The sequence below is a fragment of the Rhinolophus sinicus genome, linkage group LG03, assembly GCF_036562045.2.
Source record: "Rhinolophus sinicus isolate RSC01 linkage group LG03, ASM3656204v1, whole genome shotgun sequence".
Classification (NCBI taxonomy): Eukaryota; Metazoa; Chordata; class Mammalia; order Chiroptera; family Rhinolophidae; genus Rhinolophus; species Rhinolophus sinicus.
In genome coordinates this window covers 35,918,611-35,933,808 of record NC_133753.1, presented here as the reverse complement: position 1 = coordinate 35,933,808, position 15,198 = coordinate 35,918,611, and the positions used below count along the sequence as shown (strand labels likewise).

General features: G+C 34.2%; 1 protein-coding gene across 10 annotated transcripts in view; it reads left to right on the top strand.

Moving 5' to 3' along the window:
• Positions 1-15,198, top strand: part of KIAA0586 (KIAA0586 ortholog) — a 121,042-nt gene that overhangs the window by 99,714 nt on the left and 6,130 nt on the right. For all 10 annotated transcript variants that reach the window (XM_019725810.2, XM_074327420.1, XM_074327419.1 and 7 more), the window contains one exon: positions 14,325-14,390. In XM_019725810.2, the coding sequence (XP_019581369.2) occupies positions 14,325-14,390 (66 nt within the window). The remainder of the gene's footprint in view (positions 1-14,324; positions 14,391-15,198) is intronic.

Below are 15,198 nucleotides of genomic sequence, written 5' to 3'. Positions count from 1 at the left end.
TAATCCATTTTGAATTTATTCTTGTATATGGTGTAAGGAGGTGATCCAGCTTCATTTTTCTTTCACGTGTCTGTCCAGGTTTCCCAGCAACATTTATTGAATAGACTGTCTTTACCCCAACATAAATTCTTGTTTCCATTGTCGTAGATTAAATGACCATATAGGCATGGATTTATTTCTGGGCTCTCTATTCTCTTCCATTGATCTCTGTGTTTGTTTTTATGCCAGTACCATGCTGTTTTGATTATTATAGCTTTGTAGTATAATTTGATGTCAGGTATCATGATACCTCCCACTTTGTTCTTATTTCTCAAGATTGCCGAGGCTATCTGGGGTCTTTTATGGTTCCATATAAATTTTAGGATTATCTGTTCTATCTCTGTGAAAAATGTCTTTGGTAGTTTGATAGGAATTGCGTTGAATCTGTATATTGCCTTAGGCAGTATGGACATTTTAATGATATTACTTCTTCCTATCCATGAGCACGGTATGTGTTTCCATCTATTTGTATCTTCTTTAATTTCTCTCTTCAGTGTCTTACAATTTTCTGAGTGACCTGGTCTTATTTTACTATAAGACCCAGTTTTATTTTACTATAATATAATATAAGACCGGGTATAATATAGTATAATATATAGTATAATACCGGGTCTTATATTAATTTTTGCTCCAAAAGACACGTTAGAGCTGATGGTCCAGCTAGGTCTTGTTTTCAGGGAAACACAGCATTTAATAAACCTTTATTTAAGGGTCAAAGAGGAAATTACAAAGGAAATTATAAAATATTTTGAACTGAATGAAAGTAGAAAACTATATATCAGAATTTGTGGGATGAAACTAAAGCAGTGATTAGAGGGAAATTTATGGCATTAAATGCTTATATTGGAATAGATTATAAAGGTCTGAAATCAGTGCTCTAAGCCTCCACCTTAGGAAACCAGAGAAATAAGAGCAAATCAAACCTCTAAGAAGTAGAAGAAAGGAAATAATAAAGAGCAGAATGAAATTGAAAACATAAATATAGCAGAAAGTGAATGAAACCAAAAGCTGGTTCTTTGAAATGATTAATAAACTTGATAAACCCTAGCCAGATTGATGAAGGAAAAAATGGAAAACACACAAATTATCATTATTAGGAATTAAAGAGGGAAAATTAGTATAGATTCTACAGAAATTAAAGAGATTATAAAGCAATATTATAAATATATGCTCATAAATTTGTCAACGTAGGTAAAAATGGATAAATTTTGTCTACGCTAGCTAGAGAAGAAACTGGTAACCTAACTAATCTTATATTCATTAAAGAAAAATGAATTCTTAGTTTAAAATGTTCCAACAAAGAAGATTCCAGGCTCACATGGCTTCACTGGAGAATTCTATTTGATAGAGAAATAATACCAATTCTATTCAAATTCTGTGAGAAAACAGAAGAGGAAAGAACTCCTCCCAGCATTAACCTGATAACCAAAACCAGACAAAGATATTACTGAAAAAGAAGATTATAGACAAATATCCCTCATGAGCGTAGGTAAAAATTCCTCTACAAAATGTTAATTGAATTCAACAACATATAAAGAGACAGTAAATTATGACCAAGTGGGCCTATTCTAGTAAAAGAAAGTTGGTTCAACATTCAAAAATCAATGTAATTCACCATATGAACAAACTAAAGAAAAAAAATGTGATAATCTCAATAGATGCAGAAAAGTTTTTGACATTATTCAACAATCTATTCATGATTAAAATTTCAGAAAACTAAGAATCAAAGGACAACACAATAAAGGACATTTAGAAGAAACCTGTAGCCAACATCACACTTAATGGTGAAAGATTAAATGCTTTCCTAATAAGTGGGAAACAAGGCATATGAAGTCTGTTCTTATTACTCCTATTCAAAATCATACTGGCAGTATAACCAATAAAATCATGCAAGAAAAATAAAGACTTACAAATTAGGCAAAATTTAAACTTTTTACTATTTGCCGATGCATGATTGTTTGTAGACATTCCCACAAGGCTTACAAAAACAAAACAAACAAACAAAAAAACCCTACTGAAACTAATACATGATTTTATCAAGTCACAGGCTAATGTCAGTATATAAACATCAATGACATTTCTCTGTACCAGTAGTGAGAAATTGGACATTGTAATTAAAAACTACAATTTATCATAGCAACAGAAACATGAAATACTTAGGTATAAATCTAATAAAGTATTTGCAAGATTTGTGTGTTAAAAACTACAAAAACACCCAATGAGAGGAATTAAAGAGGACTTACATGGATAGATGATAATATATGCATGTATTAGAAGATTCAAAAATAAGATGTCAGTGCTCCTTAAATTGATCTATAGATTCAGTGCAATCTCAGTCAAAATTCTAATAAGATTTTTAGTAGAAATTAACAAGCTGAATCTAAAACTCATAAGGAAAAGCAGAGGGTCTAGAACAGCCAAAATAACTTTGAAAAAGAAAAAGTAGAAGGATTATACTGTATGACTCCAAAATTTATTATAAAGCTACAGTAATCAAAATAGTGCGGTATTGCTGTAAATATTGACAAATAGATCAGTGGAATAGAATAGAGTCCCAAAACAGTTCACACGTGTGTAATAAATTCGGTTTTCACGAATGGCAAATAATGTAATGGAGAAAGGGTGATCTTTCAACCAGTGTTGAGACAAGTGGTCATCTATATATATAAAAAGGAACCTCAACACATATCTCACAAACATATAAAAATGAGCTCAAAATAGATCCTAAATCTAAATGTAAAACCTAAAACTACAAAACTTCTAGGAGAAAATACAGGAGAAAATTTTTGTGACCTCTGGTTGGGCAAAGATTTTTAAGATATTACAGAAAAACCATAGTTCATAAAAGTATGTATTGATGAATTGAGTAATTGGTCTTTATCAAAATAAAAATGTTCTTTAAAAGACACTGTTAAGAAAATGAAAAAGACAAACTACAGATTGGAAGAAAATATTTACAGATCCACTTTCTGATTAAGAATTTGAGTCCAGAATATATTTTTAAAACTTACAAAACTCAATAGTAGGAAAATGAACAACCCAATTTTAAAAACAGGTGAAATATTTGAACAGGAATTTCACCAAAAAAGCTATGTAGATAGCAAATAAGCACATGGAAGTATGTTCAATATCATTAGTTACTGGGGAGATGCTAATTAAAAATTAGGTACTGCTAAATACCCATTAGGTTGGCTGAAATCAAACGAACTGATAGTCCCATGCATTGATGAGGAAGCAGAGCAACTCAAATTCTCATACACTGCTGGTGGGAATGCGAAATGCTGCAGCCACCTTGGAAAACATCTTGGCAGTTTCTTATAAAAATAAGTGTAAATTTACCGTACAACCCAGTAGTCAGTCCATTTCCTAGGCATTCACTCAAGAGAACTGAAAACTTATGTTCACACAAAACCTGTATTCTAGTAGCTTTTAACAGTTTCATTCATGATTACCAAAACTAGAATCTACTAAGATGTCCTTCAACAGGTAAATGGGTAAACAACCTGTGGTACAGGCAAACAATGGAATACTACTACTTAGCAATGAAAAGGAATGAAATACTGATATACACAGCGGCATGGATGAATCTCAACTATATTGTACAAAGTGAAAGAAGCCAGATTCACAAGGCTAGATACTGTATTTTAACCACAAATACATTTATCTGAGATTTGGGGGGGGGAAATATAGATACAGAGGATACACAGATCAGTGATTCCCTAGGAGTGAGAGGAGGGTTCATCTACAAATGGCAGAAAGGAACTTTTTGGGATGATGGAAATGTTCTAGATTTTGATTGTGGTGGTGGGTATATAACTATATGAGTTTAGCAAAGGTGACTCTTCCGGGGTATAAATTATACTTCAATAAAGCTGACTTAACTATTACTGAGTTTATTATACTTTTTTCTCATGAATTTTCTTAATTGTACTAAAAGTTTATTTGGGAATGTTTCTACATTTTCTAAGGTTTTGTTGTTAAAATGTATTTAAATGTGACACCAAGTATATTGCAAAAATTTAGTCATATCTTTGTCTTATATTTAATACTTCAGGGGAGATAATTTGCTATATTTTTATAATACATTATATCTTCAGCGTAATATAAGTTGGATTTTTTGCTGTTTGAGAATACATTACATTCAAACTAAAAGTTTGGAACATTTATACTTTATAATTAATAGCTAAATAGAAACAAGGAAAAGAAGATAGTGTATGTGCTAATAACTAACATACTCGATGGAAATACACTTGTTTTAAAAATAAATGTTTAGATTTCAGAAAAGATAGAACTGTCAGCTCATAACTTATTTTTATTGGCACATTCAATAAAATGTGTAATCAACCCAGTTCAATTCAATAAATATTGAGTTTTCTCCACATACTGCACTTCTAGGTCTCAATGCCTTTGCACATTATCTTCCTTCCACCTGGAGTTTACTTCTTTCCCTACTGTTACATGTCTGCAAACTTCTTAGTCTTCAACATTCAGCTCCATCCTTCTGGGTCCTTACTAAACTTCCAGTTGAAAATGGCTTATTCATCTTTAACCCCAGCCCCCAGCTCTTTTGGGCCCGGAACACAATCATAATCTTAACAACGGTTTCCATTTATGGAAACCTTGCTAGGCACTCTGTGTTATTATTTCATTTATTCCTCACAATACCATGCCATACAGGTAGTTGTATTCCCATTTTGTAAGAGAGAAGGATAAGGTTCATAAAGGTTAACTTTTTCCTGCAGCACACAGTTTAGAAAATGAAAATCTGGAATTCAAGTGCATATCTACCTGAATACAAAGCTGATGCTCTTCTCCTTGTTTTACACCATTTTCCCAAGCTCTTTCCTGGTTTGATCATGCTTTAGTCAATATGAGTATGTCTTACATAGAGTTACACTAGGACAGAACACAATCACTGCCAAGTATGGTAGATCTGTTTCTTCCCCCCAAACCTACAATGATGAAACTAATACTTGTCAAATCCTTTACAGCTCTCCATTATTGTAGCTTTCATTATTACAGGAAAGATTGTCTAAGTGTCTACAGAAGTTATTAAAAACTGTTGCCTGATACCATGGTTTTCAGTGTTCTGATAAAACCGACCAAGATTTTTTTTTTAGTGACTTCATATCAAATTACATATCAAAAACTCCTGTAAGTTTTGCAGTTGATGTTTTAAGCATAGTATCTTCAATCTTAATGTTATCCAGAGAAGTTTCTCAACTGGTTTTCCTATATTCAGTTTTGATCCCCTATTGTCTACTATCCACCCAGAGCAAGAGTGATCTTCTAAAAATATGAACCAGATCACATGACTTCCTGTTCAAAACCCTCCAAAGATTTCTTTTTTACCAGAATAAAGTCCAGACTCCTCGTTGTGACCTAAAAGGTTCTGCATGATCTAGCCCTTTTTCTCTGAAATCATATCAAGATCTTTTTATGAGATAAAAACTTGTTAAATGCAATTACTTGTTTTTTTCTTATAAAATTTATGCTAGTTCATTAGGTTGATATCTTTAGATATATAAGCACCAATAAAAGTAGCAACGGGCAATTTCTGAAGAAGTGCATAAATGTCAGTATGCCTAATGATAGGAATGATACCAACTCCCATTTTTTTCATGAGTGAACCTAATGTCTAAAAAATAATTTACTAGTAAATTCAAGACAAACTACCTTTGTTAATCATTTTGTAAGACCGTTGATTCCATGTGTTGAAAACAACTTTTTAAAAACTTTTAACAGAATCGATTCATTGATGAGTGTGATGTGTTTATTCTTAGTTCCTCCCGTGTAAGACTTCAATAAATAACACGTTTTTGTTTTTTAGTTTTTCTTTTCCTACTTTTTACATGGTAATTCAGCTTATAATAGCAGAAACTGATTTCTTGGGTTTGATGATTAAATATAGTGAAAACACTCAGTTATCCAGCACTTTTTTAAAAAATGTATGTGAGTGTGAATGTGCAACTGAGTACAGGGGGAAAATGCCTGTGGCTGGAACTGCTTGTGAGTACATCAACTTACACCCAGGTTGTCACTCCATTTCTGCTTCTCTGGTTTACTTCAGAATTACCTTGCAAGGGATGAAAGATCTAATACAACAGGGAAGATGTCTGAGTGTTCGACCACAATGTTTTTGGGTGGGAAGAGTCAGTGAAAATAATCTGGACAATACAGCAAATGCAAATTGGGAAGCCTGAGTTGTGTTTCATAGGTTACAGTAATTTTCACAATTCCACAGTTATATGTCTTCTCTTTTAAGAAACCTAATTATCATTTATTATAAAAGTACAAAACAAAACAGGATCACTTAATTGTACAATAAGTTCAAATATGTGCATGAAAATGCTTTTATTTTTTTAGTTTCCTTGATGGGCTTCTTATGTATCACCTAAGAATGGTGATTACAAATTTAAGACTGTTTGGGGTACGTTTTTAAATTAGTAGCAAATGCAGAGGCCCAAGGTATACTGGGATTCCCAGTGGAAGAAAGTCAATTACCTATGAATTATTTTAAGCAAGAATGCTGATTTTTATCTTTTAAGATAGTAAAACAAATCACTGTTATGGAATACACGCCTACAGAAGTCTTTATGTGAAATGTTACTGTCAAAAGTTATCTTAAAGTCTAATTGTTAATCTTTGTTATACTTGTCAATTCAGAATGGAGAGGCACTTTCCATTCTGGATGAGCATCACACAGTAAGGTTATGGAGAGCCCTGGCACTTTTCTTCCTGTGAATATAATTGCAATAATGGTGTCCCACCTAATGGAGTCAGAAAAAATCATTTAGGTAGAAATGAAGTTCTGAGAAACTTGTGATTATTGCCATTCATGTCATTCTGCCTATATTAAAACAAGTCAGACGTAGGAAGTCCTGGAAATATTATGTTGGATATTTTCTAATTACTGTGTCAGCATGATCAATCATTTTCTAAATTTGCCAGTTTCCTGAAATAGCTTAGCCTATGTTCATAGCACTTTTCAGGAAGCAGCACCAAATAAGTTTCTATGTCTCCATATATTTCTCTTGGTGTCACAAAAGTATATATTGTATAAATGAAATATTTGTCTTTGGCAAAAGGCCTGCACCCCAAACTACAATTAATGAATACAAGTATTAGAAATCAAAACTTTGTTTAGTCTGAGGAAAAACAATTCTTTAAACTAGTAACCACATGGCTGTTTCTTGTTTGCATCAACTCTGGGTGAGTGTTATTGTCTTCTGTGAATTCTCTGGGGCAGGGGCCTGACTTTGTTGAATGAGCCAATTGTTTTCCTTTGTGTTGCCCATCTAGTAAGTTCCCATCTGGTTTGTATCAGACTGTTTTCACAGCCAACAACTGCTGCCTTCTCTATATGCTGACACTTCAGGGCCCCACACTATCAAAGCACGGCTGCGATGGCCTTGCTGGCAGGGCCCATACAGCTGTGCCTCACAGCTTGGAACCATTACCCAGAGTCATGGTAACGCAGCACTTGGACTGGCCCTTATTCCCACTGGTGTCGTGTGTACAGTGAGCAGAAATCCACCCGCACCTCCCCACCCCCTCGCCCTGAAACTCACTCTTCAACAGAAAATCCTTAAAGCTCTAATTTTAGGATATGGAATGGTGTTGTTCTTATTTTCTAGTGGCTTCCTGTATTTGAAAGCTCATTTTTCATTCTTTCACTCTTTTTCAAAAGTTACCCAGTCTGGCCTTGGTGAAGTGAACTGGTCACTGTGTCACATTTAATTTTTGTTTCCAAATTTAGTTAGGAATGGCTAGATATGGAAAAATCCATTGTAGTTCCTAGCTGTAATTTGAATGAAGTTTTTATATTTAGGAAGGATTTCCATCTCAAAAAATGGATTTTCTGTGTGTAGATTGTAGAGGCACTTAAGTTCAAACTGCTTGGTAACTATTCGTTAGTTACTTTGCTTTCAGCTTTGTTTGCTATCAGATGTCATTTATAAGAATATGATAATAGTGGCCTTCTCTAACAACTGTGGCCTCCTGTTCACACGAGTTATGGGAGTTATTGTTGACTAAGAGTTAGAATTGAGTTTCAACATAGTTATGATGTCATTGCTTTTTACAGACCTGAACTGCAACAGCAAACTTCTTTGCACCAAAAATAAGGAATTAAGGGGTGGCTGGTTAGCTCAGTTGGTTAGAGCGTGGTGCTAATAACACCAAAGTTGCAAGGGCTCGATCCCCACATGGGCCACTGTGAGCTGCACCCTCCTTTAAAAAAAAAAGGGGAATTAAATGGCTTTTACAGAATGTATTAATATTTTAGAAATATTATGCTTTATAACATTATGCTTAATAAAATGCTTTCAGGTTTAGTTACAATGAGATTCGTTTGCACTTTCAATTTAATTGAATGACGACTAATTGTTGCAGAGCATCCAGTATCCTAAATAGTGAGTCCTGGGAGACTCACAGCAGAACAACAGCAAAACTCACCTTCTGCTTCTGAATCATTTCAGCTCACTGGTATTTCAAGATTTTAAGAAAAGAAACAGGAATTTCTCTGTGTAGTCATCGGTATGGCTTATGACCTAGCAGTAACTATTCACTTGATATTAAAAGCTACTAGTAAGTAAGGTTAGTTAGTTATTTGGCTATTTCAATAATTGGAAAACACTTCAGAACTATAAAGGAATCACCTTTTCATTGCTGAAGTTAATCTGTTTTTTTCAATTTCATCTTTTTATTGAAGTATTAGGTTGGTGCAAAAGTAATTGTGGTTTTTGCAATTATTTTTAACCTTTTAAACTGCAATTACTTTTGTACCAACCTAATATACATACAGAAAAGTACACATCACTATAGACCTGAAAAAATTTTTAAAAACTGAGCTACCTTTATAACCCACACCCAGCTCAAGAAACAGAAAATGACCAGCACCCCGGAAGCCACAACCTGCTCCCCTGCAAGGATAACCACTACTCTGACTTCTGACAGCGTGGATTAGTTTAAATAAATGAAATTGTACGTTAAATAAATGAAATCATACAGAAGTATGGCTTCTCTCACGGGGCAAACCTATCATCATTTTTAAGATTCTTTTAGTTTTCAAAACATTATGGCATGCTTTTATCAAGAATTATCTGAGAGGGGTTTGTTTTAGTAGCTGTGTCACAGGCTGTTCAACCCACAGGAAATGCACTGGAGATAAAGTTGTCTCCTAAAACATCAAGTCTCTCAGTTCTCCACCAAATTTTAATGCTGGAATGTCTCTCTAGACTCTAATTCCTGCCCCTAAAAGGCAGGAACTCTCTTTGTTATCACACTACACAGCAATACATTCAAGCCCTTCCATGGTTTTTAATGAGCTTTAATAATTGAATGTACATTATTCAAGTAAATCATGGTCTGCATTCAGGATAGGTGGGTCATCTATTTTCTGAATTACCCATCAGTTTCTTGGCAGTTGAATATAAGCTTTTATGCCACCAAGATACTATTTTTGAAAATGCTGCTATTGGAGCATGTTTGTATACCTATTAGATATGCATCCAATGAGAAACTTAATCTGGCCAGATTATTTGTTTAACAAGTGTTAACTTTTTAAAAAAACTATATTTTAACTACTATAATAATATTACTAATATTCCTTTTATTTTCTCGGTGATCTCAAATTAGTATAGAAGATCCAGCTATTCTTAATGTTATTAAATTTTAGATTTTTCTTTATTAGATTTTGTTTCAAATTCTGGACATCACCCATTTAAAAACTCTTGTTTTGTGGCTTAAAAAATACATGTTTGTGGGTCTTCGTCTTTATATCCTTATTTTGCAGTTAACAAGTCTCCAGTTCTGCACAGTTTTGTTAAATAATCCATTGTATTTGTTAAATGTAATGATACACAGATTTCAGTATTGCTATACTATTGAGTCTTACTAAAGATGGTATTAAGGAGCAGAAGATAAACTTTCAAACCAAAAATAAAAAATTGTGAAGCCCGGGTTTCTATCCTTTAAATAACCACTTTTTGAAATACTGCAGAATGATTTACTTTCAAATTAGCACCATAAGCTACAAGATTTTGAATGACCATCTAAAATACAATGCTAAAGTACTGAAATGAGGTGAGTGTTTGGAAAAAGCCTAGTGTACAAGTGGTACAATCCAGTAATCTGGGTGTGCCCTCGTTTAAAGCTCTTTCAGTAATATCCCTGCTTTCCCAGCCTTAGATTCCATTTCCGAATCTAAGATCACTTGTTTTTATTTTGTTGTATCCTTAAACTTTTAAATTAAGGTTGACACATTTGCCTTTTATGGTAAAGGTAAAAGGATAAATTACATTCATAGGTAATTAACTTATGACAATTTTTAGTTAGTATTAACCCCTCAGAATTTCCACAGAAATTTATACATCAAATATTTAGAAATGTTCTCTTTTTATCCTTTGACTTAAATTGCAATGCGTATTACGTTTCTTCAATTTTGAACACCAGTATGAGGAAGTGTAAGAGTCAACAAACGCTATAATCAGTTTTCAGATTGCATTGTTCAGGGTGTAAGTTATTTGCTACTTTAATCTCCACCTGCAGAGCATGGTATTCATCCTTCCAGCAAACTCTGTCATCCTGCAAGTGAGAATTTATGAGGCGGCCACTTATTACAGGAATAAATGACAGTAGTTACTGCTAGTGACATAATGGCTTTTTTTACTGTTAGGAGAAATCAGTGCAGAAATCGAGATCCTCTCCCAGTTTTGGTAGAGGAGAGTTTTGTTTATGTTTATAATAACAGCCACAATATGTAATAGCTACCATCCATGTATACTTCCTATATGCGACACACACTACTGAGATCCTTAATCAACCCAGTTAGTTACGTAATGTTATTCTCACTTGAGGAACCTGAGGCTCAGAAGTACGTATTTTGCCCAACGTCACATAGCTAATAAATGGCACAGGTGAGAAATCAAGTCCAACTCCAAAAGCAAAGGCTATGCTGTTAAACAGTAAACTGTCTTTCTTTCCTTGATAATTGTCTAGGACGTGGAAGAGAATTTCTGATTGTTCTTCCAGGCCTCGGTATCTGCAGACATCCTAGTAGAAGGGTCTGAGAAAGTTTGGAGGTGGGAAAAGAACTCTCCACTATGGGTGTTAGTCCCTACTACTAATTTATGACATTGGTTTCTTTGTCAGTAACCGCTCTGAGTCTTAATTTCCTAATTAGTAAGGACTAATCTCTGAGATTAGTAAAGACTAATAACCTCTGAGATAAGATCCCTTGCAGCTCTTCTGCTGTAATATGTGATCAGTATTTTTTCGTTTTCTTCTTTTTGAACAAAAAGTCTCCCTATCAAAAAATATTTTGAAAACGTTGCCTGACGGAAATAATTTTTTTTTTTTTTTTTTTTTTGTCAGTTGGGAAAAATTAGAAAATCATCACAGGTTAAATAATAATAAACTACTATTTATTGAGTGCCTACTCTGTAGGCCCCGCTCTAAGTTATGTACATATATCACCTCTGTTAATGATCAGAAGAAACCTATGAAGCGGAAGAAGAAATGGAAGTGCAAAACGGTGACATTTCACAAAGTGCTGGTATTTCTTTCAGGTCTCACAGCTAGTTGGAGGTGGCACTGTGATGTGCATTCAAACAGTTTAGCTTCTGAGTCTGTTCTCTTAGCCACTTACAGCTGCCTCTAACATAGTGTCCTGTTGTCATTTACATGAAATTTTTTTTCCTTACATATCACAGTACAGAATGACTAGAAAAAAAGTGGGTGTTTTTTCCTAAAAAGTGATCTATAAAAGATTACAAAGTATATCCATTTGAAATAAAGGTTTCAGAAACATTGGTCAGCTGGCTATTTCTTGAGCAACTGTATGCAAAGAACTGTATCTCGGGAAATGGAGAAGGCTAATGGAGGGAAACTATTTAATTTCTTATCCTTTAAAAAAATCCAGTATTGTAGTAATTTTACTTCAGCATATGAAGTAGTTTATTGAAGACATAAAAATTATGTTATTTCAGTTTAGATGTTTTTACTAATAATGTAGTTTCTGTTGGATATAAAGAGATGACTGAAATGTGCTTTGTTTTGGAGTAATGAAATAGTTGTTATTTTTTGTTAAAATTCATTTTTTAAATAAAGCATGCTCCATTTTTTATTGCAAAGAAAATGAGTGTATAAAATTCATATTTAGGTTGCTATGAATTTAGAAGTGTTTCACTGTAGCAGCAGCTCCCTTTGGGGACACAACCACTTTGGAGGAGTGTGGGCCTATCAGAATAAAGGGAACCCTTGTTAGTTTAAAAAAGCGCCCACGTGGTTCAGACTTTCCCTTCTCTCTATCCCAAGCCTCTGTTGAAAATCACTGGTTTAGAAAAGGTTTCACAACTCCTTTCTCCAAAGCCATCCAGGTACAATATATACGTAACACCTTAAAGAGAATGAAAAAGAAGGCCATAGAACAAGAAGAGGAAAAGAAAACTGACCAAGAGTAGAAGAAGAACTTGAGTTACACAACTGGAAACAGTCGCAGATAGGAGTGGTACCATGCTAAACAGCAGGGAGTTTAGTTAGGTATTAGCCTTTAAACTCCCTTATATTGTTGGTGGAACAGGAACATTAGCTGGAAGATTTGCTTACTACTCTCAGTCTGCTCTCTGTTAGTTTTGTCTTTCCAGTGAAAGAGGATGGAGACCACGTCTTACTCTTCTTTGTGGTTTTCACAACACCTAGTATAATGATGGTTACAATAAAAGCTACCTAATTTATTTTTTTAATTGAACCCTCCTTAGACCTAAAGTAGGTTTCCTTTTTCTTAGTTTCCACCCAATTCTGTTTTGTGTGAAAGGGGATGATGTTGCTTTCTTACCTTAACGTAATGGATAAGTTTGTGTTCTGGGCTTGGAGGCAACCACTTCACAGAAGACTGCCACTAAATTTTACTTGTTATAAACAAATGGTTCTTCAGTGGAAGGGGTCTCTGTGGTGGTCCCGAGACCCCTGTTTCCACGTTTGTACGCCAGGTGCTGTGTAGAATCTGAAAGGTAGCGCTAATGAGCCAGAGGGGCCGAGCAGGAACTTCTGTCCGCCTTTCACTCTCAGAAACAGAGGTGGAGTGGGAGTGTCTGACAGGAACAGCGCAGTAAGCACTTTCAATGAAAGATTTTTTAAAAACAATGTCAACGTTGAATGTTCCATTTTGTCTGTTGCAGATTATCAACATATAAGTCAATTGTATTTGCCCACAATCTTACCCTTATAAATCTATGTTTTCTTCTAAAACTATTCTTTTTAAGCTTTAAGTTTTACCTTCATTGATCTGTATTGCATTTAATTTTAAACCTGTTTAATTTTTATTTTTCCTACAGTGTAACTACACTAGTTTAACATAAATGTTTGTCACCAGTGAGACTATATTTGCCCGGTTTAGCGCACGAGGTACCTCTTAAAATCACATTCACTTAGTTCTCTTTTAAATCCACCTGAAATTTTTGTGAAATAAAAGAAACCTAAGAGATGACTGACATTTTTTCATCTTAGAGAAAATCAGAAAATACTGATTATACCCTATTATGAATGATTTTTCCAAATCATTCTGCCCTAAGCATGTGTGTGAAACGATGGTTATTGACAGTTACTGACATTATTTCAGAGCATAGGTTGACCACATGCCATCAACAGGAGCAGATGCCTTCAGCCTGACAACTATATGCACTACAAGTTTCTCTCCTCAGTTACCTAACGTTCCTCTGTTTCATAATTTTCTAGCCATAAAGAGAGTTTTTCCCCAGCCTATTTCATTTCAGTATTAAAAGTTGGCTTAGGTTTATTATACAGTGTAGGGCTCTTCCGTGTTCCTAATAACTGTATTACTTGTTTCACATCGACTGTGTTGGGCAGTGCCCCAGGCTGGCCTCAGGAGAAGGGAAATTCTCAACTTCTTTCTGTAACGATTAAATCCTTAAGTAAGAGAATCTGTGCAAACTTTTAACCTTGGGAGAAATGGCCCAGGGGTTTCTTTTATTTAACACAGACTGAATTCTCTCATGATCCTTTGCTTCCCCCTTTCCCTAATCTTTGATGCATAAAGATAATAATCTACTAGGTAAAGTATTATTTTATTGACAGTCATTAAAATTCGGCTGTTTAACTTCCTTCTTTATATTAAGGCCATTAGATCAGGCTTCTGTTTACCTGGTTTTATGAGAGCAACTGTGGGAGTGCATTTGGTTTGTGTTCTCTTTAGTGAATAGAAACGAATCGTGATTATTTTTGTGTTTAACTGATTTTCTTATGAAAAAAATTTCTAACTGTAGCTTCACCAGACGATATGGATCAGACCCAAATTGAGCCCAGTCTGTACCTTACATCTGTATTTACAGGTAAGATTTTTACTTTAAAAGTTGTTGAACTTGGAGTTATTCATATTTTTTAATTTCCTTACAGTTTCTTTCTCTCATAATAATCAACATAGTAGAGATAGAAATTCCAATTTTTTATTCATCTAAAATATCTATAAACTCTTCCCAGATACAGAACTCCGTTTGTGCACTAAACTCAACTCTCTAGAAGTTAAAGGACAGAAAAAAAATGATCATTTCCCTTTGGAAAGTTTATAAAATGTTGAATTAAAAGGCTGCAGGTGTGGTATTCAGAGCTCTGAGGATAGTACTTGAGATAATTCCGTCTTGGGGAGGTTATTTGTTGGGACAGGACAGTGTTTAAACTTTGAAGTCAGTTTTAAACAAAGTGAAGCAGCTGGAACCTGGCATAAGAAGAAACAAATCTTTCACATAAACTATTGCTTTTTAGAGGAAAAAGAATTGGAGTTGTTTTTACAGGTGCCGATACATTTATTCTTCCTATAGGAAGAATTTTATCTTAAATTATAAATTTTAAAATAAGCATTTGTCAACTCGAAAAACAGAAGCAATATAAGCTTAAAAACTGTAACAGATTTATATATCCAAAGCACATTTTGGGATGACACTACAGTAACATTTTAAATCACTCTCTTAAACATGAAAGTAAGGAAAGAAATGTTTAATAGTGACTAATTCTGGAAAGCAGAGGCAAATAAAATATTACATACTAAAACATCAAATGACGAGGCACTTTCTTCATCAAGACTTGTAATATTTGTTCTCAAGCACTGAAGCTATAATGTTGCAAAATCTGCAGGGCTGGGTT